We start from the raw sequence: 24,906 nt of genomic DNA, 5'->3' as shown, positions 1-24,906 counted from the left end.
CTCTCAAAAATAAGCATCTGTCAGCTACAGTTTATATAGATTAATTTTCTTTTGGAAGTTGACTGAATTAACCTTAGCATTGAACATGATTATAACAAACCTTTTTTTTTTTTTTTTTTAGTTTTAAGTTTTAGTGTTGATTGTGTATTTCTGTCAAACACTGGGTGGGGGGGAGAGAAGAGACAGAAAAAGGCAGGTGGGCAAGAGGCATCTGTTTTTTCTTTGAGGCACTTCCGTTTATCAAGTGACAGCTTATATAAAAGAACAAATCAGGCCACCATGGCTAACCATCATGCTTTTATTGTGGTGGTGGTGGTGTGTGTGTGTGTGTGTGTTCTGAGGTAGCTAAGCAAAGAAACTGAAAAAGTGAGTTCTGATAGATTATGTCTGACCAATACAGCTTTTTACTCTGGATGGAGATTGAGAGAGGTCAGGCATGAAGGCATTTAAACTGAAGAAAAGAGTTTTAAGTTGTGAGACAGAGAGGTGCCAAATGTTGATGAACATCAGTCATAGTTGCTTTGCTATTCAATAATAATTTCAGTGCACAAGGGAAAATGAGTGTTACCTGTGCACCACCTGCCCCTGCGCTGGGCACTTGGGAAATGTCAAAGAAAGGTGTGGTCCTGCCCTCGATAAGCTTCCAGGCTGGCAGTGAATAAGATGTAGGAGACATGGAGAGAAGAAGTTCAGGTACACTTTGAGTGTGATCTGAGGATGCTGTGGGACTGTGGACGTAGCCAGGAGATACTTGTGAGACCTTACACTGCCTGCCCAAGGCAGGACCATGCAGATGGCTTCTCCCTGAGACGGTAGAGTCTGTCTCATTGTGCTTAGATCTCCCTTGGAATGTGCACTGAGGGCTCTCAGTCCCCCCAGATTTAACTGCTCCTGCCTGTCTCATTACTCTGATCTCACTACTTGGAGGGAGTCTTCTTGGCTCCCTCTCCCTGGATCTGACCACGGCTCTATCCTGCTGAGGCCTCGTTCGGCTCCCTCCCTTGTGGAGTCTCTCCCAGAGCTGGCTTATCTCTCATTCACACTCACCAGGTATCCTGGCATCTCTGCTTCCCTGCCGGTGCCTCCTGCTGGGCTGTGTACCTCTTCAGGGTAGGGACCTTATCTTTTTTCTCTCTTGGTCTCTACTCCATTTGTAGCATATGTACTAGCTCAACTTTCCACTCATCACTTTGCTACTTGGCACCAGATGGTCCAACTAACAACCCAACCTTTAGTATCATATTCCTTTCCCTTTTCTGATAAGGTGGGAGTTCTTGGCAACCTTCTTAGTCTCTGAATTTCTTTCCTAAAATCTAAAATAAGGATAATTCAGTGCCTAATGATTGTTGTGAAGCCTATGTGAAATCAGTACTTAATGACTGTCATAAAACGAGTGTTAGTATTATCTTTCATGATACAGTATGTCATCTATTTTCATACCAGTTGTTTAAAAAACCTCATCCACCAAAGCGAGTGAGGAGTCGCCTCAACGGTGACAATGCAGGAATGTCCGTCCCACCAGGCTCTACCAGTGACAAGATCTTTTTCCATCATCTAGACAACTTAAGGCCTTCTCTGACACCCGTGAAAGGTAAGGTGATGGGAAATTAACTTGGGTTCATGAAATTATGGGATTATTTAATTACCCTAGGTTAGCAATTATAAATTTTCTTTTCAGCAGTAGTGGAATATGTAATAAATGCCATGTAGCTTTTGTTAAATCACTAAAGTTTCACTAGTATTTATGTGTTTTTTTGGTGGCCTGTTGGATTTTGCATCAAAAAGAACTACACAGGCTTCTCCCTCCTGTTAAGATAGTCCAGACTCTACACTCTTCTAACTTCAACTTTATACGTAGGAAAAAAATTCCGTCTTCACTTTTCATTTTCGTTTATCTTCATTCTGCCTAGCGTAACTAGCAGTAACAGGACTGAGCTTTTAGTATGCCAGACAAGAGACATCTTCTACCTAACGGCGTGAAATCTCTCAAAGAGGTTTTAGAAGATTTTATTTTCTCTTTGAACAAATATTTTGCAAAGTTTTAAAATTGTCATTTTTTTAAAAAAAATTTAAGACTTGGAACTTCAAAGTCTTGTTAACTTGGCTCCCACTCTGCCATTTTGCCTTGTTACACAGACTGTGCTCTGTGCCAGCTCCAGTCACTGCCTGGTGACTGCTCTGGAGGACCAGTAGGCTCTTCAGGTTCTGATACATAGCAAAGGGTCCATTCCTCTTGGGGAAGTCTAGGAGCTGGCATAACTCGGGAAGTGCTGAAGACAGATGAGTTGATGGTCCATGGCCCTAGCATTCAGGGGAGCATCCCAGGTTGCTCTGTGCAGCCTCAAGGATCAAGTCGGGCCTGATTGTTAGGAGCCAAACCCAAGAGAGGAAAGGGTTCAGGGGATCTCTGCAGGACACCTGGCAGGGTTGACAGCCCACCTTGCAGCTCTAGCAGGAGAGTCAAGATCCAAACTCTACTTCTAAGGTCATTTTGTCTCAACATAGGTGCCAGGATGCTTGGTTTGTTATGAATATTTTAGGTTACTTTACTGTTGCCTATGGGATTATGTCTTTTCCTAACCTACTTATTTATTTTTTGTAGAACTCAAAGAACCTGTGGGACAAATAGTATGCACAGATAAAGGTATTCTTGCAGTAGAACAGAATAAAGTTCTCATTCCACCTACCTGGAACAAAAGTTTCGCTTGGGGCTATGCAGACCTCAGCTGCAGACTGGGGACCTATGAGTCAGACAAGGTTTGTCATTGTTCCATGCAAATCTTTCCCCAGTATGGTCTGGAAATCCTAGTTAGTGGGGGTGGGCAGAACACTGTCTGAGGGCTGGCTTGTCAGCTCTTCCCCCAAAGTCCAAAAGAAAGGAGAACCTCCCGCATCAGAGTAAAGTAAGGGAGCTCGTGGAGCAGTCGTGTTTCCTAGAGGACAGCGGTTTCCCTCCCACTCCGAAGAACTCCTCCAAGAAATCCTAGCCAGCAAGGTGCTCCACCTCCTTGCCAACCAGGACAGCCTCCTTTTAACAGTCAGGACCTGGCCTGTTAACCCCTTCCAGTACCCTAATGAAGCAGACAGAAAACCTATTATTCAATCTCACGAAAAGCAGCAGCGGCTGTTTTGAGAGCATCAGTGTCATTGGAGAGGCAGTGGATCCTTCAGTGTCCTGCGGGTGTTGTCAGTCCCCTCCCAACTGCGAGTGGAATAGAACCCGCGCAGTCTGACGTTGCACCTAACCTGGTTCTGTTTCATTGGCGTCCTCCTTAAACAGCCGCACTCGGGCTTTCTTGGTCTGTTCTAATCAGTACAGCAAACACTTCCTTCCACCAGGTTTTCCTGTGCGTCTAACGTGGCCTCCCACAGTGGGAACACCATTTTCCCAAACTGGACAAAGCGGAGACTCCCGTTAAAACCAAAACCCTTCTTAATTATATTTTTTAGCAGCAACTATAATTAGGAAGCTGCAAGGTGGTTTAGGGTGGAGCTTCCGTGGAAATGCGGCTGAACTAAAAGCAGCCCAAAATGTGAGCCCGTGAGCATGCTTCCCCTTCCCCCGGCGCCGCTCCTGCATTCTCAGAGTTTGCAGCCCTGGGTGACATGTGTATCTCACACCCACTGTATTTTACAGGCAGTGACTGTGTATGAGTGTTTGTCTGAGTGGGGCCAGATCCTCTGTGCCATCTGCCCCAACCCCAAGCTGGCCATCACAGGCGGCACGAGCACCGTCGTGTGCGTGTGGGAGATGGGCACCTCCAAGGAAAAGGCCAAGACCCTCACGCTCAAGCAGGTAACAGCATCTGCAGAAACTGAAAAGGTAGACAAACTCCATCTTAACCGCCCACTCTCGAGAGAAACCAAAAAGCTCCCTTAGTTCTGAGGTACTGCAGACATGAAGGACAAAACCAAGAAATGTTCTTTCTTTTTTTAATTAAGAATTTCATGGAGTTTTTAAATTTTATTTGTTACGGTTTTTGTTTTTAAAGGCAGAGAGTGATCTTTCATCTACTGGTTCACATTCCCAGTACTTTCAATGATCAGGAGTAGGCCAGAGCAAACTCAGCAGCCTGGAACTCAATTGAAGTCTCCCACATGGGTGGCCAGGACCCAGGGACCTGAGCCATCACCTGCTGCCTCACAGGGTGCACATTAGATGAATCTGGAATTGAGCTGGGGCTCAAAACTGGGAATCTGATAGGGGCTGCAGGTGTTTTAGCATCTTAACCACTGTGCCAAACACCTGTCCCCCAACAAATGTTCTTTTGCTAGGAATTTTTTTGAAATGGAAATCAGAATATATTGTTGCTCTTAAGAACTTAACTAGTACTTTTGTAAAAAATTTGAAGCAAATTTTTTAGATAATAAATATTTTAATATATTTAAGTATTATAAATGCTTTTCAGTGAATGTTTACTCATGTAAATTGAGCTTTTTAAACTGATGTTTATTATTCATTTATTTTTACTTTTTTATTTAAAGATTTATTTATTTATTTGAAAGGCAGAGTTGCAGACAGGCAGAGGCAGAGAGAGAGAGGTCTTCCATCCGCTGGTTCACTCCCCAGATGGCTGCAATGGCCAGAGCAAGACTGATCTGAAACCAGGAGCCTGGAGCTTCTTCCAGGTCTCCCACGTGGGTGCAGGGGCCCAAGCACTTGGGCCATCTTCCACTCCTTTCCCAGGCACATTAGCAGGGAGCTGGATTGGAAGTAGAACAGCTGGGACTCAAACTGGCACCCATGTGGGATGCTGCCACTGTAGGTGGTGGCTTTACCCACTACACCACAGCTCCGACCCCTTATTCATTTATATTGATTTCCTTCCAGGGAGATTTTCATTCAGCTGGATCACTAAGTCTTTGAATCTTCTGCTTTTCTTTTTGGCATATCCTTAAGGATATGCCAAACACGTAAACAGATTAAAATAGAACCTTTGAGATTTAATTAGCAAGTATTTTAGATCACCTGTTATGTACCTGATTCTACTGTCAATTTTTAAAGAATCCTTTTATGGTTGAGCCATCTTTTAACATTTTAATTTGTGACCAAACATACCATGCAATGTTTTTTAAAATAAAGAACATGTATTTAAGCATTTTTTGTGATATGAATTTGGAAATTAATTTAAGAATACCAACTAAAATTTATTGAATACCTGTTGTGTTCAGAGCTCTGTGCTGGTGTTTTAAAAGCAGGAAACTCCATGAGGCAGCATAGAGCGTAGTGGTGAAGAGGCCTGGGTCCTGTATCGCAGTACCTGGGTTTGTGTTCCAGCTCTGGTGCCTGGGTCCAGCTTCCCACTAATGCAGACCCTGGGAGGCAGTGGCGGTGACTCAAATGGTTGAGTTCCTGCCACCCAGGTGGGAGACCTGGATTGAGTTCTTGGCTCCCAGCATCAACCAGCCCAGCTCTGGCCATTGTAGGCATTTGGAGGGTGAACCAGCAATAGGAACCTCTCTCTGTCTCTCTGCCTTTCAAGTTAATTAATTACTTAATTAAAAAAAAAATAAAACTGCAGTCCTCACAATCCTACAAGGTAGGTTTTACCTCTGCTTGATACCACAGAGAGGTCAAGACATCCAAAGGCACTGTGGGGGTAGAGCTGGTATTTTAGTTCAGTTCCTTCAGATGCCAAAGCCGTTTTAAAGCCAAGCTTAACCACACGGTGGCGTCTTGGATGTCTGCGGGAAGAGTTGACTCCCCCGCACTTAATACCAGCAAACTTCTGGTTAGGCCAGAACCAACTGTCCTGGAGTTGCCAGGCCCTGCAGCAAGGCTTGGAGAGAAGCAGAGTGCACAGGAACAGCTGCGAGGCGGACGGCACGTTTTGCTGATGCCTAAAATACTTTCCGTTTGGAAATCGGACTTTGAAACTGATGTGCCAGTCAAATGGACTTTTCACGTAGAATAGCTTTGGGAGTTTGCTAAGCGCACAAGAAGGGTGTCTGTCTGACCCGAATTTCAAGCCAACTCATTATTCAAGCAGCCGTACTTTCCTGCCAGCAGAGATGGCAGAGACTCCTGACGGTAATGGGAATCCTTTCCTTCAGAATGCGTATTTCTGCACGTTGCCATGTCCCTGGGTCCTGTTTCTCTTCACATTCCGGCAGAAGACCTTAGCTCTTACTCCGATTGGAGGAAGTCCCTCCCGGGCAGAGATGGTCAGACGTGTATGTTGACAGATTGGGACCATGTTCTCCCTTGATCTGTCTGGGGCCATGCCCTGCAACCATTCACTCTCAAAGTTCATGTATTTAAAAAAAAAAAAAAAAATCGTCCAACTGTAATCCCTTAGAATTGACTGAACAAGCGTATGTGGCATAAAAGATTAGTTGCAGAGTTTAAGCTGTATTTTGGGGGTGCATACTCAATACCTCCCCACACAGAAATGGTGCAAAGAAACCCAAGATGACTTGCAGGTGCTCCTCCTTCCTTCCAGAACTGCAGCCTTGGCTCCGCCCCCACGGGAAGAGGCAGGGCGGGTGGTCATGGGAGACAGGTCTGCCTTCTAGGCTTTCCCGGCCCGGCTGCTCAAGGCACCCACTCCCTGGCATTGCCTCCTCTGTCCATGAGCTTGTGGAGTCACTCACGAAACCTTGTCCGTGCCATCTGCCTGACTTTTTTCTGTTCTCACCTGCAGGCTCTCCTTGGTCACACTGACACCGTGACCTGCGCCACGGCATCCTTAGCCTATCACATAATCGTCAGTGGGTCCCGGGACCGAACCTGTATCATTTGGGATTTGAACAAGCTGTCATTTCTAACCCAGCTCCGAGGCCATCGAGCTCCGGTTTCGGCACTTTGTATCAATGAGTTAACAGTAAGTAGGATGTTGAGCGCTGGGTTATACTCAAGAAAACAAATGATTCTGACCAAACTAAATAAGAAAATGAACCTGTGTTTCCAAAAGTTGATAGGCACTCATTATATAAAAGTCACTACCATTTTCTTGATTCATGTGTCATTTGAAAAGCAAAGAAAGGTTAAAGTTTATAATACAGAGAACATATTTGCCTTAAAATAGGTTCACTGCCACATACTTAAAAGAGAGCAAGATTGGGTTAAAATAAAACATTCTAGAATATGCTTTTGCTTTAAAAAAAGGAATCTGTAGGATTTGTTCAGAATGTTAAAATCATGTTGAAATTTTTAATGAAGTAGTTTCAAATTATTTATTATTATAAAGTAAAAAAAGAATAACAAACAAGAAAAAAATGAATATATAGAGATCTATCTTCAAAACACAAACCCAAAGTTGTCAAAGGTATTATGTCTTCTTGAAAATAAGTGTTTTATATACAAATAAATAAAATGTGTCACAATAAAATAAATTTCTTTAATTATCTAAGAATTATTTATTTATTTGAAAAAGAGAGTTACAGAGAGAGGTAAAGACAGAGAGAGAGGTCTTCCATCCACTGGTTCACTTCCCAGGTGGCTGCAAGAGCCGGAGCTGTGTCAATCTGAAGCCAGGAGTTTCTTCCAAGTTTCCCACGTGGGTGCAGGGGCCCAAGGACTTGGGCCATCTTCTACTGCTTTCCCAGGCCATAGCAGAGAGCTAGATCAGAAGAGGAGCAGCTGGGACTAGAACCGGCACCCATATGGGATGCTGGCCAGGGCTTTAACCTGCTGTGCCACAGCGCCAGCCCCTAAAGTAGATTTTTAGAGAGCGAACATTGCGGTACAGCATGTTAAGCCAATGCCTTCCCATGTAGAGTGCCAACTCAAGTCCCAGCTACTCTGCTTCCAATCCAGCTTCCTTGTAATGGCCTGGGAAAGGAACAGAAGATGGCCCAAGTACTTGGGTCCCTGCCACCCAAGTGAGAGGCCCAAATGGAGTTCCTGGCTGCTAGCTTCAGCCTGGCCCAGCCCCAGCAGTTGCAGCCATCTAGAGAATGAACCAGCAGATAGAAAATCCTCTTTCTCTCTCTCTTTTTCTGTCTCTCTGTCTCTCTAGCATTCTACTTTTAAAATAAATAAAATAAAATCTTTAAAAAAATGGCTCCTAGGATCACCCTAGTCAGACTAAGCCACCTGCAGTGAACAAAAGGGAAGTTTATGGCTAGTATGGTTTGGAAAGCAGAGAAGCTTAGGGGTAGGTTTCCAAAGACTGAAGCCCCATGTCTGAGGGACGTGTGCAGATGACACACATCCATGTGTTGATGATGTCCCTGTATGCACATCTGTTTTGGAAATGAACGGGAACTTACCCCCAACCTTACCTCTTCCTTTCCTACAGCCCCCTTCTCATCTTACCCATGCCTCTGCCCCAAGGCCACCCTTCATGACACACAGTAGTCCCATCCGTGACACTCACATCGTCACCCACGCAGACAGCCTTCCTTCTGAAGGATGCTCTGTGTGTTATTCCTACCAGAAGGTACTAAGTCATTCAAAGAAAAGGGACAAAGAAATCAATTCCATTCTAGTGAGCAGCACTTGGTCTGTCATTGATACTATCAGGAGAACCAAGAGTTGGGAACGAGTGGGGGACCTGTAGGGCTGCAGGAGTCAAACCTGTTTCTTGGTGTTATTTGGAAGCCTTAGGTTGTTTTCACAACAGCAGCTTGGGTCGGTCTTGCACATGTTTCTACCTTTATGAAAATGTCAGCGCCCCAGAACCATGGTGGCCCTGCACTGTTGCCGAGACAAGAACTCTGTTTGGGTCTTTTCATGACTTAAATACTAAGGATTTTATCTGTAGTCAATTGTTACTAAAACGAGTATACAGCCACTGGATTGCAGTAGTTGCTGCAGAAACTACAGGAAAAAAAATTATAAAAAATGCTTTTGTACTCTCCTAAAAACTTATGAAAAAATGTTCATTTCTGATACGTTTCTCTAACCAACCTCAAGTCTGCCTTGCTTTGGTTTACATTTTGAGCCAATGCCACCCTGTAGCTGTTCTTTAATCCTTCTTGGGGCTCAGCCCTAGCAACCACAGGGTCCATTCCAGTGTACACAGAGAGAGGGGCCCTGGTGTTGTGGGAAGAAAGTCACACCTGGTGCCAAACTTAGGGGCTGCCTGTCTCTTGCCCAAGACTCCAGCCACCAATTGAAACTCAGCTACTGACATTTGTGGTCAGAATTTGGCTCTGTGACTACACAGAGGCTTACACAGCAGTGCTTTGCAAAGCATTATTTGTGATTAGGTTTGGATAGGGTTCTTGTCATTCAGTGGAAGAGCAGGGGTGGGGAGTGGGGGTGTTAGGAACAGTAGTGAGCTTGGCACTGGCAGTGCCCCCCTCCCCCCCCCCGCCGTCATTATCACTCAGCCCTGCCTCCCTTTTACCTTCTCTCTGACAGTGGTACTGCTTTAAGCTTCTGGCTCACCCTCTGCAGTTGACAAGTCCCTGTAGCATCTCAGGTGTCCTGGGACTGTGCTGAACACCAGTCTCTTCTGAGCTGGAACCCAGCATTGTGACATTCAGGTTATCTCAGGGATGACAGAGGAAGCTTAGCATGGTGTATAAGCTTTGGGACTACAGAGAGCTGGCTTAACATCGTGATTCTGCGATTAGCAAGTTCCTTAAGTTTTTTCTACCCTGCTTTCATCCTCTGAAAAGCAATTCGTGGTGTCCAGCCTCACCAGGTTGCTGCAAGGGTGAAGTGGGATGTCTAATAAAGTATCAATCACGGTGTCAGACACAGGGTAAGCTGTGTTCCCACCAGATTCAAATTCTACGCAGCCCGGTAGAATTTGAGAAAAAAACTTTTTCTTTTCTATCTTCAGAACTTTTGAAAACATGAGCTCAAGGAGCCTTAGGATTTGGTGCTGATTTGAGTCCCAGATGTTCCACTTCTGATCCAGCTCCCTGCTAATGCACCTGGGAAAGCAGCAGATGGTAGTCCAAGTGCTTGGGCCCCTGTACCCAGTGTGGGACCAGGATATAGTTCCTGGCTCCTGGCTTCACCCAAGCCCAGCCTTGGCCATTGCAGCCATTTGGGGAGTGAATCTATAGAAGGAAGATTTCTCTCTCTCTCTCTCTCTCTCTCTCCCTTTCAAATAAATATTTAAATCTTTTTTAAAAAGTTTGCCAAAAAAGTGATCCTTGTGCCAGTTTACTTTTTCCTCTCTTTTTTTTTCCTCACCTTTCTTGTGAATACTGGTTTTTAAAAGAGGATACTACAAGTGTTAGAAAAACTTCACCTTTGAGTTTATTGAAGAGACTGAAAACCATAGCTGGACTGAAGAATGTGCCTTCCACTCTGTGGCTTGCACGGTTGGACTCATTGTGTGAAAGTGAGTGGAGGTGGATCCGTGCCCCGACATGGAGAGGAAAAGTGCAGCGGGGGCGAGAGGAACAGTTCGCCTCCCCCTCCCACTGCAGAGAGCTTGCTCAGCAGCATGCCGGGGGCGTGACCCCACTTAGGCCCCCTTGTGACTCCCTGTGCCATGGCGCATCCACTCAACTTTGAAAGCCTTAAAGAAGGCTCCATTCAAAGGATCTGTTTTTTTAATCATCAAGCATCGAATTCCAGGCTGCCTCAGGAGTTGCTCAGCCACTCCTCTGAGGTCTGGAAGGCTTTCTGAGAGCTAGGCAGGGATCCAGTTGGCCTCTGAAATCAGAACGTAATTCGCAAGAACAAGGAGAATGAAGCTTCCCTTTCCTTTCAGGGGGACATCGTGTCCTGCGCTGGCACCTACATCCACGTGTGGAGCATTAACGGGAACCCCATCGTGAGCGTGAACACCTTCACAGGGAGGAGCCAGCAGATTGTGTGCTGCTGCGTGTCGGAGATGAATGAGTGGGACACCCAGAACGTCATAGTGACAGGCCACTCGGACGGGGTGGTTCGGGTAAGCGAGCTCAGAGAACGTCACAGCGACCATTACGCGATGGAGGGCACTGTCCACGCACGTGAGCTCAGGGAAGGACTTTCTAGAGTTTTTACAGCCCCCATTTAGGTGAAACGTGTGGCACGGTCTGCAGCCTGCAGTATTGCTGAGCAGACTCTCGCCCGATTCGCACAGCCTCGGCCCCTGTGTTATCTGACAGCGGGACTGCCAGTGACGTGGCGTGGCCTCTTTCCTTCCTGCTAAGTAGATCTGTCAGTCCTGCTGACCAGTTGACAGCTTGACTGATACAAGGAAGGTCACGTAACATGGGACTCCCATGTTACACTGGGCTTGCTAAAATGTGCACTGCATAAGTACTAGGGTTTCAGGCTGTCAGTTGACTTCTGGGGAAACACAGTATGCAGGGACAGTCTCTTCCCTATGAGAGTCCCACAGCCGGAAGATGCTTCCAGAGGCCCTGGGCTGTGCCCTGGCCCGGATCCCAGGTGATTCCATCGGAAGCCTAGATGCGATTTACCTTTCCTTCATTTTCTGTGTGTTGAGCCTCCTCAGAAAAGAGAATCAATAGAGTGTTTACTTTTGTAGTCTCTTCAAATATTTGACTTTTTCTTTCTCGAGACTTTTCTTTGTGCCTGTTTGCTTTGTCAAAGCAGAGAGCAGCCGATGACCACCTCTTGGTCACAGTCACGTGCTACAGACAGCGAGGCTGTCAACCCACTCCCACCCCACTCCCTGGGCCTCCTGCACACACTTGCACATGCATCCCAGCCCACACGCGTGCCCCCGAGCCTGCCGTCTTGAGACGGGGTTTCAGAACCCTGAGTGTGTAAGCCTAATCCAAAGCTCCTATCTAAACAGAGCCATTGGGCAGGCCTACCTGCCACACATGTCCTGCGCTGGCACCTACATCCACGTGTGGAGCATTAACGGGAACCCCATCGTGAGCGTGAACACCTTCACAGGGAGGAGCCAGCAGATTGTGTGCTGCTGCGTGCTGGACCTTCTTTGAGGTCCACGGCATGCATCAGGCTAGCCAAGGCTCTGAGTGATTTTTGTAAGAAGCAGATGTTTGCTTAGTCGAACCATGTTTTAAGATTCCCTTGACCATAATCCTTTTCCCTTCTGTCAAGATAACTGGGAAACCTGGCTGTGTACAGCAACAGAAATCAAAGTGTCTGTTCCACCCTGAGAGCTCAGCTTCCTCCAGGAACGTGAAATTGTTTCCTGAATCTATTTCCTAACTGCTTCTTGTTTTCATGCTTTTGTAAATTTAGTTCTGGAGAATGGAATTTTTGCAAGTCCCAGAAACTCCGGCTCCTGAGCCTGTGGAAGTCCTAGAAATGCAGGAAGACTGTCCAGAAGCACAAATAGGTATTTCCTGCCTGTGAATAAATTTCCTAGTCATGTCCATGGCGCTTTCTTTTTAAATGGGGAGTGTGGATAAACTTGTACCAAAGAGGAACAAGAGGCCGCAGTGGGTGTGGCTTGCAGAAGTGTGACCGCTGTCTGCATGTCATCCTGTGGGCACGTGCACAGGGTTTGTGCAGGTCACTGGACAGCACCCCGTGTGGTAGTAACCTCCGGTGGACATCTGCATCCCATCCCAGACACAGCACCAACGTGCCAAAGGCTTGCACCACAGTTCTACGACACCGAAAAGCAGATCCAGGGGGCATGGTGCTAGAGAAGTTCAGCAGCTCCACACGGCAGCCCCATGCCTGTTCTGCCCACTCCCTGGCCAGCACAGTGTTTGTACACTCTTCACAGAGCCCCTATCATGGTCCCCACCCAGGGCCTGCTCAGTAAGGTGTCCACTGGACCGGAAGCCTATTGAAGCCCCCTACTCTGATATCTGAATGAAGCACTTTAAACTTTCCCAGTGAGAAGCAGAGGTAGGTGGATCTGAATCAAGTCATTGGAAACAACACCGTAAAACCAAGGCGAGATCGCCTGGCGCAGCTAAGCTCCCCAGATGCTGGCGCCCGATGCAGAGCCGTTGGTGCACAGGGCTTCCTGGAGAAGACCAAGGTTTTAAGCTTGGCCTTCACATTGTCTCATGTGACTCACTTTGGCACAGAGAATTCAGTGAGCCTTTCACAATGTGAGGGAGTTACTCAGGGAAAAAGCTTATTATCAGAAGGACGCAAATCTTTTCTGTCCATAAGCTAAAAGTAGCCTTTACTTTCCATAACCAGAAAATAGAAAAGATCCCAGGAACATGTCATTTTCATGCTTCTCAGATGCTAATCCATGTAAATTTCCACATTAGCAATTGCAGCCCTATCAAAAAGGTCATCCAGGTGTTTGGAGATGTTGGGTTAGAGGACCAGGTACAAGTGGGTTACTTTCCCTTCCTTTAACAAAGCTTTCAAATGATTACCAGTGGAATACGAGATGAATAAGTGAGATGGAAAAAGGCTCGAATTCCCACAAGGAAGGATTGACTCTGGACAGTGCAGAGGTGGTGGGGCTTGTGAGCACTTGTGTGGGAGGAAAAGATGACAAGCTAGAAGGTTGCTGAAAATCAAGGCCATTTCCAGGGCTGCTGGTGTGAGGACCTTAGAGCTCACAATCGTCAGGCCTAAGAGTGAAAACTATTCAAGGGGGTCCACCAGTCTCCTAGTAAGTAGCAACAGTGCTTGCCCAGCTTTTTAATGTGTGTGTATAGTAGGCTGGTGCTTGCGCACTTGCTATTGCTTTCCCTCCTTTTCCCAATTAGATATACTTATTATTCATACATTTTTCCCTCCAGTAGACTCTATTGCAAGAGAACAGGGATTTGATGGGAAGAAATGCAAAAAACAACAGGAAGAGGAATGAAAACAAAAATCCTAAATGAGAGCTTTCATAAATAGTTCACTCATCTTTGTAGTCATTTACATAGTGACAGCTCTGTGCGAGTCACCATGTGGGGCCCCTGCTCTCACACTTCTTTCTAGTGTCTTACGGAAAGAATTCACAGAAGCTGTGGTTACAGGTGAGAGATTCACAATACAGGAGAGGCACAGAACGGTCAGAGGAGTCCCACGGAGGGCAGGAATACTTTCAGGGAAGGAATTTGGTGAGGTTTTAGAGAAGGAAGTATTAAAGCTGTGCCTTGAACAACAGGTAGTATTGGAATGGCAGCAACTGGAAAAAATGGGTGGCACAGAGGGCACATACAGAGCTCGCTGTGAGGAGGAGCAGAGCCGTGTGTCGGGTCTTGAGTGACATGTCTGGCTGAATGGTGGTAGGGAGAGGCAGGTTTTGGCCGGATTGTGAAAGACTGGGTACCCAGCTAAGGATGTATTCTGTTAACTCAAGAGATTCTGCCCCATTTCTTAATTAATCTCTGTTGTCTAGCCAAAAATCCTGGCAGTTTTCTGCCTTGTCCATTATACTTAGCTTAAAATGTCCTATATGTTATATCTTACAACTGGTAGGGAGAGTAAATCCCAGTGGGATGAACAGAGTTCGGTCTGTGCTGTGTCTGCATTTCTAATCCTCGCAATGCTTTACCCAGGGCAGGAAGCCCAAGACGAGGACAGCAGTGATTCGGAAGCAGATGAGCAGAGCAGCAGCCAGGATCCTAAAGACGCTCCCAGCCAGCCGGGCAGCACCAGCCACAGGCCGAGGGCCGCCTCCTGCCGAGCCACAGCTACCTGGTGCACTGACAGCGGCTCTGATGATTCCCGCCGCTGGTCCGACCAGCTCAGCCTTGATGAGAAGGATGGCTTCATATTTGTCAATTATTCAGAGGGTCAGACCAGAGGCCCGCTGCAGGGCCCCCTGAACCACCCCCACCCCAACCCCATTGAAGCACGGAATTACAGCAGATTGAAACCTGGTAACTTAAAGTCTGGTATCTACTTCTTGCTACTTGGGGCGGTGTGAGGGTTGGTGGGTTGAGGCTGGGGTGTGTCTAGCTCTCTCTGGGTCCCATCCCTGCTGTGTGCTGTGACCTAGGCTGCCCATGGAGGAAGGCCTCTTAATGTGTCTCCTTGTATAACCTGAACCTAGCAATTCTGTCCTACAGTGATGTTTGCAATATGCTGGGCGTTTTTTAAAGAAAAACACCTCAAACCAAAAATTGTATTCATTCACAAATGTGAATGAAATCATGAAAGCCTTTAAAAATAGGCACATTGTTAATTCCAAATAAATAAATAAAACTATATTAGCTGGAAACTTGGCCTATGATAGAGAGTTGAGGCTTTCTCACATTGAAGATCCCCCTTCTCTCTCTTTTTTTTAAGATTTATTCTTTATTTGAAAGGCAGAGTTACAGAGAGAGAGAAAAGGAGAGATCTTCCATCTGCTGGTTCACTCCCCAAATGGCCACAAACAGCCAGGGCTGGACCAGGTGGAAGCCAGGAGCCAGGAACTTCATACAGGTCTCTCATGAGAGTGGCAGAGGCCAAGTGACTTGGGCCATCTTCTGCTGCTTTCCTAGGCTCATTTCCAGGGAGCTGGATTGGAAGGGGAGCAGCCCAGACTCAGGACTAAAACTAGCATCCATACCGGATGCCAGCATTGCAAGTGGCAGCTTTACCTGCTATGCCATAAGGCCAGCCCTCCCCCTTCTCCTGGGCTTGTCTTATATAATGAGACATTTCTCTGATCTAGCCCACGATTGTTGAGCTATCTTGCTTTATCTTTATCTGAGGTAGCAGCTGCCAAGCACTAGAGAGGCTGCTGTAACTCTTCTATGTTGGGGTACACCAGGTTTTAAGGCCATAGTCATAGGGTACATCTACCCAAAGCTGGTTCACTCAGTTTAGTATTGCATGTCCTCCACTTCTCCACCCCAGGGTACCGCTGGGAAAGGCAGCTGGTCTTTAGGAGCAAGTTGACAATGCACACGGCGTTTGATCGAAAGGACAATGCACATCCGGCTGAGGTCACTGCATTGGGTGTCTCCAAGTAAGTGTCAGGCTTTGTCCAGCAACTCTTCCCCTTTTTTTTGTTTGCTTAGCTGTCCCTCCCCCAAACTGCAGCCTGGCTTTGAAGGGGAACAGATTTCCTGTGCGTTGTCTTGTATGGCTCAGAGAGATGGATCTGCAGGAGCAAGCTGTCAGTGTGTGGATTTCAATTCTTCTTCTTCTTTTTTTTTTTTTTTTTTTTTAAGATTTATTTGTTTGGAAGAGGGAGATACAGAGAGAGAGACAGAGAGAGACAGAGAGAGAAAGAAATCTTCCATCTATTGGTTCATTCCTCAAATGGCTGTAACAGCTGGAGCTGGGCCAGGCCGAAGCCAAGAGCCAGGAACTTCATCCAGGTCTCCTGTGTGGGTGGCAGAGGCTCAAGCACTTGGGCCATCTTCTGCTGCCTTCTCAGATACATTAGCAGAGCTGGATTGGAAGTGGGGCAGCTGGGACTCGAACCAGCGCTCATATTGGATGTCAGTGTTGCAGGCAGAGACTTAACCCGAAGTGCCACAACACCAGCCCCCTGGATTTCAATTCTGAATTTAAAAGCATAAAACAAAACTTAGCCTTCTCTGTTGTTCAAAAGATACAGCAAGGCTTGATCCAGAATTAGTGGGAGTGGAAGTATACATTTGGGCTCAGTTCTGGTTTTCTCATTTTATACACCCAAGAGGACTTTAAAAAGTTTGTGGGGAAATGAAATTAACAAATATTTACTTTGGTGCACAATGATTTTGAAATTACGTATCAAGAAGTCTTGAAGAAGTTCATGGAAAGATATGAAAAGCTATGCATGGATTTCAAAAATTTTTACAGCAAAATACCTTTAAATGCCATGTTCCACAACCTATTTGAAGCACCCTCATACTTCCTCTGTGGGAACCAAGGGGCCTCATCGTGATCCTTGCCCAGCCCCACCCCCAGAGGCCTTCCGAGGGTCACTGTTTCTGCACTGTCTCCTGCAGAGATCACAGTAGGATACTCGTCGGCGACAGCCGAGGCCGAGTGTTCAGCTGGTCGGTGAGTGACCAGCCAGGCCGTTCCGCCGCGGACCACTGGGTGAAGGACGAAGGCGGGGACAGCTGCTCGGGCTGCTCAGTGCGCTTCTCCCTCACGGAAAGACGGCACCACTGCAGGAACTGCGGACAGCTCTTCTGCCAGAAGTAAGCCGGCGCCTGTGCTGTTGGCCTGTCCGGGGAGGGAGCTCCAGGAGGGGTAATGAGGCCCGGCACACCAGTCCTGACCCGCCCTGGTGTCCCCACTGCGGTTGCTGTAGACCAGTCTTAGTGTAGACCAGTCTTCACTCTTTGTTCCTTCCTACTAGGTGATTATGAGATAGTTCTAGCCTGTAAGACAGAAAGGGTCATCACAAACACCTGGTGACCTGTGACTCAGAGAGTAAAAGCCCTGGCTTTGTCGCATCACACTTGGCTTCCAAGGTGTGTGTGTGTATCAGGTGTGTGCACCTTTGAAATCCTTTTTGTACCCTCTGCCAGTCATATCCCCTTCCTCCCCCATGTCTTTAGACTTTCATGAGCATCTGTCGCCTCCATGAACCTTCCAGACTATCATTTTCTGTGTTTTTCAGCTTTACATAGCTAACTATACCCTTTGGCAGCACTTTTTTTTATGACTTTGAAAGACAGAGTAATGGAAAGGGAGAAACAGAGAGAGGGAGATCTTCTGTCTGTTGGTTCATGGCTCCAAATGGCTGCAGTAGCCAGTGCTGGGCCAGGTTGAAGCCAGTAATCAGAACTCCATCCGTGTCTCCCACATGGGTGGCAAGGGCCCAAGCACTTGGGCCATCATCCACGGCTTTCCCTGGTGAATTTGCATGGAGCTGAATCAGAAGTGGACTAGCTGAGACTCAAGCCAGGTCAGATACCCAGCATAGTAGTAAGCAGTGGCTTGACTCTTTTTTGTTTTAAAATATTTATTTATTTATTCGAAAGTCAGAGTTACATACAGAAAGAAGGAGAAGCAGAGAGAGAGTGAGAGGTCACCCATCCACTTGTTCCCTCCACAAGGGCCGGAGCTGCGCTGATCTGAAGCCAGGAACCAGGAGCTTCTTCCGGGTTTCCCACGTGGGTACAGGGGCCCAAGGACTTGGGCCATCTTCTACTGCTTTCCCAGGCCATAGCAGAGAGCTGGATTGGAAGGGGAGCAGCTGGGACTCGAACCAGTGCCCATATGGGATGCCAGCATTGCAGTCGGCAGCTTTTATCCAGTATGCCACAGTGCCAGTCCCATGCAGTGGTTTGACTCTTGATGCTACAATGCTGGCCCCAATCTGTAACTTTTTTTTACTTAATATTGTTTTTCAAATCTATTCATATAAATAATTAGTATTCCACCATATTTATCTTAACTGCTCTTAGGTATTTTATTTTATGAATATATGAGAATTTACTTCCTTTGTGATGGCCTCTTAAGGAATTTTTCTCCATTTTATCTATACTATAAGTAATTCTACAGTACCTTTTTACATGCTGTCCTAACACTAAGCTAGAGATGATGGAGTGAAATCAACAGAACATAGACTTACTCTTGACCTTAACTGGATTTTGCTAAATTACCCTCCAAAATAGTAGAGCTAGTTTATACTGCCTCCAACAGGATATGAAGGTCCTCCAAATTCTTAGTCATACACGGTGTTGCCAAACCTTTTCAATTGTGCCAACCTGATAGCTAAAAAATAATGCCTTGTTGTTTTAACTGGCAGTGTCAGTGAGGCAACATATCTTTTCATATGCTTAATGGCTATTTGGGTTTCCTCTTGGGTAACTTTCCCATTTTCCCTTTATGATTGTCTCTTTTTTCTTTTTTCTCAAGGACTTCTTTATAAATTATGGGCCTTAATATTTTGTATTTTATATATCTTGCATACCTTCTGCCAGGCTGTGACTTACATTTAAATGCTAGGTTTTCATTTTGATATAGTCTTTATGACTGTTTGTGATTTTTTTTTCTTTTGCTTTTTTATGCCTTAAAAAACTCTTTCCCTGTGCTAAGATCATAAAGATAACCTTGTTCATTTTCGAGTAGAAGTTTCAGAGCGTTACTTCTCACATGTGGTCTGTGTCCCTTGAGGAGTTCATCATAGGATGTGACACCAACTGGTGACTGGCTGTGGTGAGGCAGGCACCAAGGGCAGAGCTGTCCAGGAACATTCCTTCAAACCCCTGAAGCTCAGAGCACTTAATTATTCTCTGGACTCTTTTCCTGGTGGATTTATGGAGAATCTATAAATCCCCACTGCAATCTTGTGAATATCCAGCCTTGAAGTGATTTAATCCTACATCCAAAGACACACCCAGCTCTGAATACTTTTTAAAGAATTTGGACCTAACAAGAAAAGCCAGACTGCCTGTTTTTAACATAACACTTGAGGAGTGGATCAATCAAAATGCTTAAAAGCACAAAGGAAGTTATTAGTAACCAAAATATCTTTAATAAAAAAAGGACTTATTTACTTATTTGAAAGGAAAATTTACAGAGAGAGATGGAGAGAGAGAGAGAGAGCTTCCATCCACTGGTTCAGTCTCCAGATGGCTGCAATGACTGGGGCTAGGCCAGGCTGAAGCCAGGAGCCAGGAGTTTCTGTCTCCCATGTGGGTGCAGGGGCCCAAGGACTTGGGCCAACTTCCATTGCTTTCCCAGGCGCATTAGCAGGGAGCTGAATTGGAAATGCAGTAGCTAGGACATGAACCAGTGCCCATATAGGATGCCAACATCACAAGCCATGGCTTTACCTGCTATGCCACAATGCTGGCCCCAAAATATGTTTTGTTTTGTTTAGTTTTGTTTTGTTTTTTAAGATTGTTATTTATTTAATTGAAAGGCAGAGTTACAGAGAGGCAGAAGCAGAGAGACAGAAGTCTTCCATCTATTGGTTCACTCCTCAAATGGCCACAATGGCCAAAGCAGGGCTAATCTGAAGCCAGGAGCCTGGAGCTTCTTCCAGGTCTCCCACGGGGTGTAGGGGCCCAAGGACTTGGGCCATCTTTTACTGCTTTCCCAGGCCAAAGGAGAGAGCTGGATCAGAAGTGGAGCAGGGGTGGGTGCTGGGTATAGCAAGTAAAGCTGCCGCCTGCAGTGCCAGCATCCCCATGGGCACCAGTTCAAGTCCCAGCAGCTCCACTTCTGATCCTGCTCTCTCCTTTGGCCTGGGAAAGCAGTAAAAGATGGCCCAAGTCTTTGGGCCCCTGCACCCCGTGAGAGGCCCAGAAGAAGCTACTGGCTCCTGGCTTTGGATAGGCACAGCTGCAGCCGTTGTAGCCAACTGTGTAGTGAACCAACCGATGGAAGACCTCTCTCTCTCTCTCTCTCTCTCTCTCTCTCTCTGCCTCTGCCTCTGCCTCTGCCTCTGCCTCTGCCTCTCCTCTCTCTGTGTAACTCTGACTTTCAAATAAATAAATAAATCCTAAAAAAAAAAAAAAAGAAGAAGAAGAAGAAGAAGAAGTGGAACAGCCAGGACTCAAACCGGCACCCACATGGAATGCTGGCACTGCAGACAGTGACCTTACCCACTACGCCACAGCACTGCCCCCCACCCAAGATCTCTTTTTAAATAGGCAGTGGGTCTTCTGATTTCCAGAAGAAAAAGGTCGAGCCATAGTAAAGATGTTGCCATGCCTCCCAAGTGGACAGGCCACGAGAGCCATTGCTGCACAGGTAGAATGGGCCCACACTGGGCTGTCAGACGCAGGGGCTTGATCACACATGAAGATCATAACTCTCTTTTGTTGTTGTTATTGCTGTTTAAATTCTCCTCAGTCAGTGAAATTACTCCCCTGGTTTAATATTACATTTCTGCATTAGATGGAGACAAATAATGCAGCATTGCTGTTGGTCTTTTGGTCACCCAGACGACATAGCCAGCATGTCCTTGGCATTCTCCTGGCCTTGGACTTAATACAGCAAGCTCTCCATTTAAAGTGATGTTTGTAGCCCGAGCAGCCAGGCGTGGAAGGGGCCAGTGACGGATCGATTTGTCCTTTCCTTTAGGTGCAGCCGGTTTCAGTCTGAAATCAAGCGCTTGAAAATTTCATCCCCGGTGCGTGTTTGTCAGAACTGTTATTACAACTTACAGCATGAAAGAGGTTCAGAAGACGGGCCTCGGAATTGTTGAAGATTAAGCAAGCCGATTGGAGACCACGGTCTGTAGACCCCTTCCCGATTCCCCCGTCACAGCCCGGAAGGCACGGAAAACAGTCTCCGTTTACACATCTCTTCTTGGCGCGTGTTTGACGTGTTGCGCTCAGAGGGAACAGAGAATAGACGGGGGCAGAGCGCAGGGGCAGGTGGGCGCTACTGAGGTGAACAGCACAAGAAGAGCAGGAGGTGGTTCCTGGGAGCAACCTTTTCAGTATCCAGTTCTCCCTGATAACAATAGCTGTCTCCAAGAGAAAAATCCTCACCTATTAACTGTCTTTTCTTGCATCTCATTTTTATAGAGCTACTCATCCTTATTTGGAAAAACCAACGACAAAAAAAAAAAAAAAGGCTTTTAGAAAATAGTTGTAAATCTGACTTCTTTGCAAGTTAACTGTGTATATTGTAAATAGATATAAAGGCCTTTTTTTCTAAATAAGGACTTAACTGCCTGTAACATGAGAATTCAAACTAAACCACTAACTCAATGAACTACTTATGGTTTGTGTGACATCTCTCACTTACCAATTAATTATAAATGTTTTTTTTAAATCTTCAAAGACATTATCTGTGGTATTTTGCTTTTTTTTTTTTTTTCCTTTCCAATCCAGCCTGTGTGCCTAATGTCCTTTCCTTCAAGTTGCCCACAGTATGTCCACTTAAACAAGGCTCGTAACCCAAATTGTGCGCTCCTTCTTTAGGAAACAGTGGGAGAATCAGAGGCCCCCCCGAAAGACCACCTGGAAATATTTGGGCATCTTGTACCTGGCTCTGCACCACCTCAGTGTTGTTCTTCTTACACAGGGCCCCTCTTAAATTCACCTGGGGACTGCTATTTGGTCAAAACATAACTTCTTAGCGTTGCATCAAGGTGTTCAGGTGGCTAATAAATACAGTGCAGGAAGCAGCCCTGCCTCAACTAATAGAAATATATTTGCATGTAATCCAAAATTAGCTTCTCTTGCATAGAACACAATAATTATGTGTCTATAGTGACACTAATGTTCTACTAGAGCTTATTTTCAAAAAAAAAGGGGTAAAGAAAAAAGTGTACAGAAGTAACCTTGAAACCTCATTGTAAAACTGGATCATGTCAGAACTGCTTAAGATTAACCTTCACCATCTAATGCCATCTACCTGAAAGCAGTCAGATTTATACTGTATCAATGTCTATTTTTTGATTTTGCTATCAATATAATTACAGTATTTTAATATTGAGTTATTTACTCTGTTCTACTAGTTGGATACAGAACACACAACTCCAGGGGGATTAAAGCTGGTGGGAGCTCAGAGGAAAGTTTAGCAAAGGGCTTTGGTGGTGAGATTTTTTTAAAAAATGTGTGTTATGTACATAAATATGTATATATAATGAAATGAAACAATCTAGATTTTAACATTTTCAGATACTTAGTGATAATATTATGAACAATTCTAAAAGCCCTGTGGTTTGAAAAATGTAGGCTCACGCATGGCCCGAGACAGGAAGGATCGGCCTTCACGCCCCCACGGGAGAATCACTCAGAGGACAGAGGCTTTGGCTTTCCCAGCTTGGCATCCGCAGGCCCTGGTGGCAGGCACACTTATGCACTAAAATGCACAGATATGCACATGTTTTCAAAAAGAGGCATTTGGTACAACAGTGATCTTGTACCTAATGGGCTGAAACCAGCTTAAGAACAGATTTGTTCTTCCTGATAACTAGGTCTCCAAGAGAAAATATAAAGGCTGCTTTAGTGCCTTATGCTTACTAAATTTAAATCTTTATTTACCTAGGTTTGAGCCTACAGTCTATGATTACATATAAAAAGTGATTAAAATACTTCCATTTCTAAAAGTTTAAATATACTTGTTAATAAAAGGATTATTGGCATTAATTGCTTTTACTTGAAGAGAAGTTGCGTTCCGTTTTCCTTTCTGTGTCTTACTCCTCCTCCTCCCCTTTCACTGTCTCCTGCGATTCTAATCAGTCCCACTGGTGGTCGACAGCTGCAGAGACCGTGCTCGCCCGGACGGCTGGACTCTGCCGCTGCCCCTAGGTGAGGTGGAGCAGTGTTACTCTACACTTTCAAAGAAGCGTCCCCCTCTTCCTGTTCATGAACCATGTCTACCCCATCCCCGAGGGCAGAGGTGTTCTTTAAAGACTTGAATCTGTGAATGTGTGTATGCAGTTATTAAAGGTTATTCCTCTACGTACTCTGAAGTTAGGTGGGATGAACACTTCTAAACTCTCCGACACGACTCCCATAACTAAAAAGTGGAAACCAAAACCCTCATGATAGTATTTCCTCTGGCAGCTGGTGCTGTGGGCAACTGTTTTGTTCAATCAGGTTTCTTTCCTTTTTGCTTCTAATGCAGGAATCACAGAGTCACTCACACATGCAAATACACTCACATACACAAACTAATTGTTTCTCTTAATATCTGTGTTCCATGTAAATTTGTTTACCAACATAAACCCTCAACATGTACATCCATCTTTGTGTGGTCTGTCTTCTTTCTCTGAGAGTACCTCACAGGGCTCCTGCCTAATCTTTGTAGTTTCTCCATCCATCCATCCATCCATCCATGTACTCTAACACGCGTGTGTAATGTGCAACTGTAATGTCATGCTTTTAAAGAGGAGAATAGCTGCCCATAGCAGCAAACCATCTGGATAATAGCAAAACACTCTAGATAAGTTATTTTGCACTTTCTTATGTATAAAGTTGGTAGAAACTTATTTTTGCTTTGTATCATTTAAATACATTTTGTTTTGGTAAATGAACTGTGTATAAAATATTTATGCCGTTAAAACTGTTTTTAGAAAGTATTTTTAATTTCAGCAAGTTTGGTTACTTGTTGCATGACTATTAACACAACTGACTTTTTGTGTCAGTGCAATGTATATTTTTTGTCCTGTTATTAACTTGTAAGCCCTAGTAATGGCCAATTATTTGTACAGCAACAGAAGTAAATTGAAGATACTGGCTAAGACTGGATTGATTGTGGACTTTTGTACTATATTGCAGAATCCAATATCTGTTTTTGGTGGTTATGTAAAAGGCCTGAAGAATTGCTATCTAGTGTACAATCTGTGATATCTGAATGTTCATTGTATATCTGTCTCTGATGCAAAAAGGTAGAGTAACACAATTATAATACATGATTAAATGCAATAGTCCAGGTACTTAAGTATTTTTTTTTAATTTCAAATAAATACCTACTATTTACCACCAAAAAACCCCACAGAAGTTGTTTTAGTCAGTTCTTCAAGGAAGGAAAAAACACGCTGAGGTCCCCAAATTCCCTCCACCTTGCATAGTCTTTTCCTAATTATGACTGTTTCATTCAAGAGCACCTTGTTCAAACTGCAGAGCTGTTGATTGTTAGGGCTCTGGTTCCAGCTCTACGTTGATCCCTCCTTCAAAACCAGGCTTTCTGCACTCTGACTTTCCTAATCTGAACTCCCAGGGCTCTTGAGTGTACGTGGGAGGTGGTAGAGCCAGGAAAATACCTTCTGGGAGACATGACCCTCAGACTTCCACCAAGCAAAACACGCCTGCCTGAATGGTTTTGGCTACTTTGCCCTGAACCTTCTCCCCTACCCAGCGGATTGTGTGAAGGAAGCCTAGCTTCTCACTCCTTCTTCAGTCGCATTGCAACTGGTCTCCATGTCCTGGCTGTCCCAGTCCTCTGAAGTCCAGGCCACCCTGTTAGCGCCAATCCCAGAGTGTCCCAGAACCCATCCATGTTGCTTTCATTGTCATACACTTACTGGTTTTGAACAGCCTTCCCAGGAAGGGAGGGTGGAGAAAACACTTTTTTTAAACATTTTATTTGAGACAGAGTTACAGAAAGAGTTAGAGACAGAAAGGTCTTCCCTGGGCCTGGTGCTGTGACATAGCAGGTAAAGCTGCTGCCCGCAGTGCCAGCATCCCATATGGACACCAGTTCAAGTCCCAACTGCTCCATTTCACACCCAGCTCTCTGCTATGGCCTGGGAAAACAGTGGAAGAGAACAGCCCAAGTTCCTGGGCCCCTATACCCATGTGGGAGACCCA

At 45.5% G+C, this 24,906-nt stretch overlaps 1 protein-coding gene across 7 annotated transcripts in view; it reads left to right on the top strand.

Annotated features, from left to right (window-relative positions):
- WDFY3 (WD repeat and FYVE domain containing 3) overlaps positions 1–21,468 on the top strand; it is a 309,773-nt gene extending 288,305 nt beyond the window's left edge. For all 7 annotated transcript variants that reach the window (XM_062198528.1, XM_062198527.1, XM_062198530.1 and 4 more), the window contains 10 exons: positions 1,444–1,591; positions 2,603–2,757; positions 3,638–3,796; positions 6,645–6,824; positions 10,623–10,805; positions 12,080–12,176; positions 14,308–14,631; positions 15,596–15,707; positions 16,678–16,875; positions 20,720–21,468. In XM_062198528.1, coding sequence (XP_062054512.1) covers positions 1,444–1,591; positions 2,603–2,757; positions 3,638–3,796; positions 6,645–6,824; positions 10,623–10,805; positions 12,080–12,176; positions 14,308–14,631; positions 15,596–15,707; positions 16,678–16,875; positions 20,720–20,843 — 1,680 coding nt within the window. In that variant the 3' untranslated portion in view covers positions 20,844–21,468. The remainder of the gene's footprint in view (positions 1–1,443; positions 1,592–2,602; positions 2,758–3,637; positions 3,797–6,644; positions 6,825–10,622; positions 10,806–12,079; positions 12,177–14,307; positions 14,632–15,595; positions 15,708–16,677; positions 16,876–20,719) is intronic.
- The last annotated feature ends 3,438 nt before the right edge of the window (positions 21,469–24,906 follow it).

Source organism: Lepus europaeus, chromosome 8 (genome assembly GCF_033115175.1).
Source record: "Lepus europaeus isolate LE1 chromosome 8, mLepTim1.pri, whole genome shotgun sequence".
Lineage (NCBI taxonomy): Eukaryota > Metazoa > Chordata > Mammalia > Lagomorpha > Leporidae > Lepus > Lepus europaeus.
This window is presented reverse-complemented; position numbering and strand designations above follow the sequence as displayed.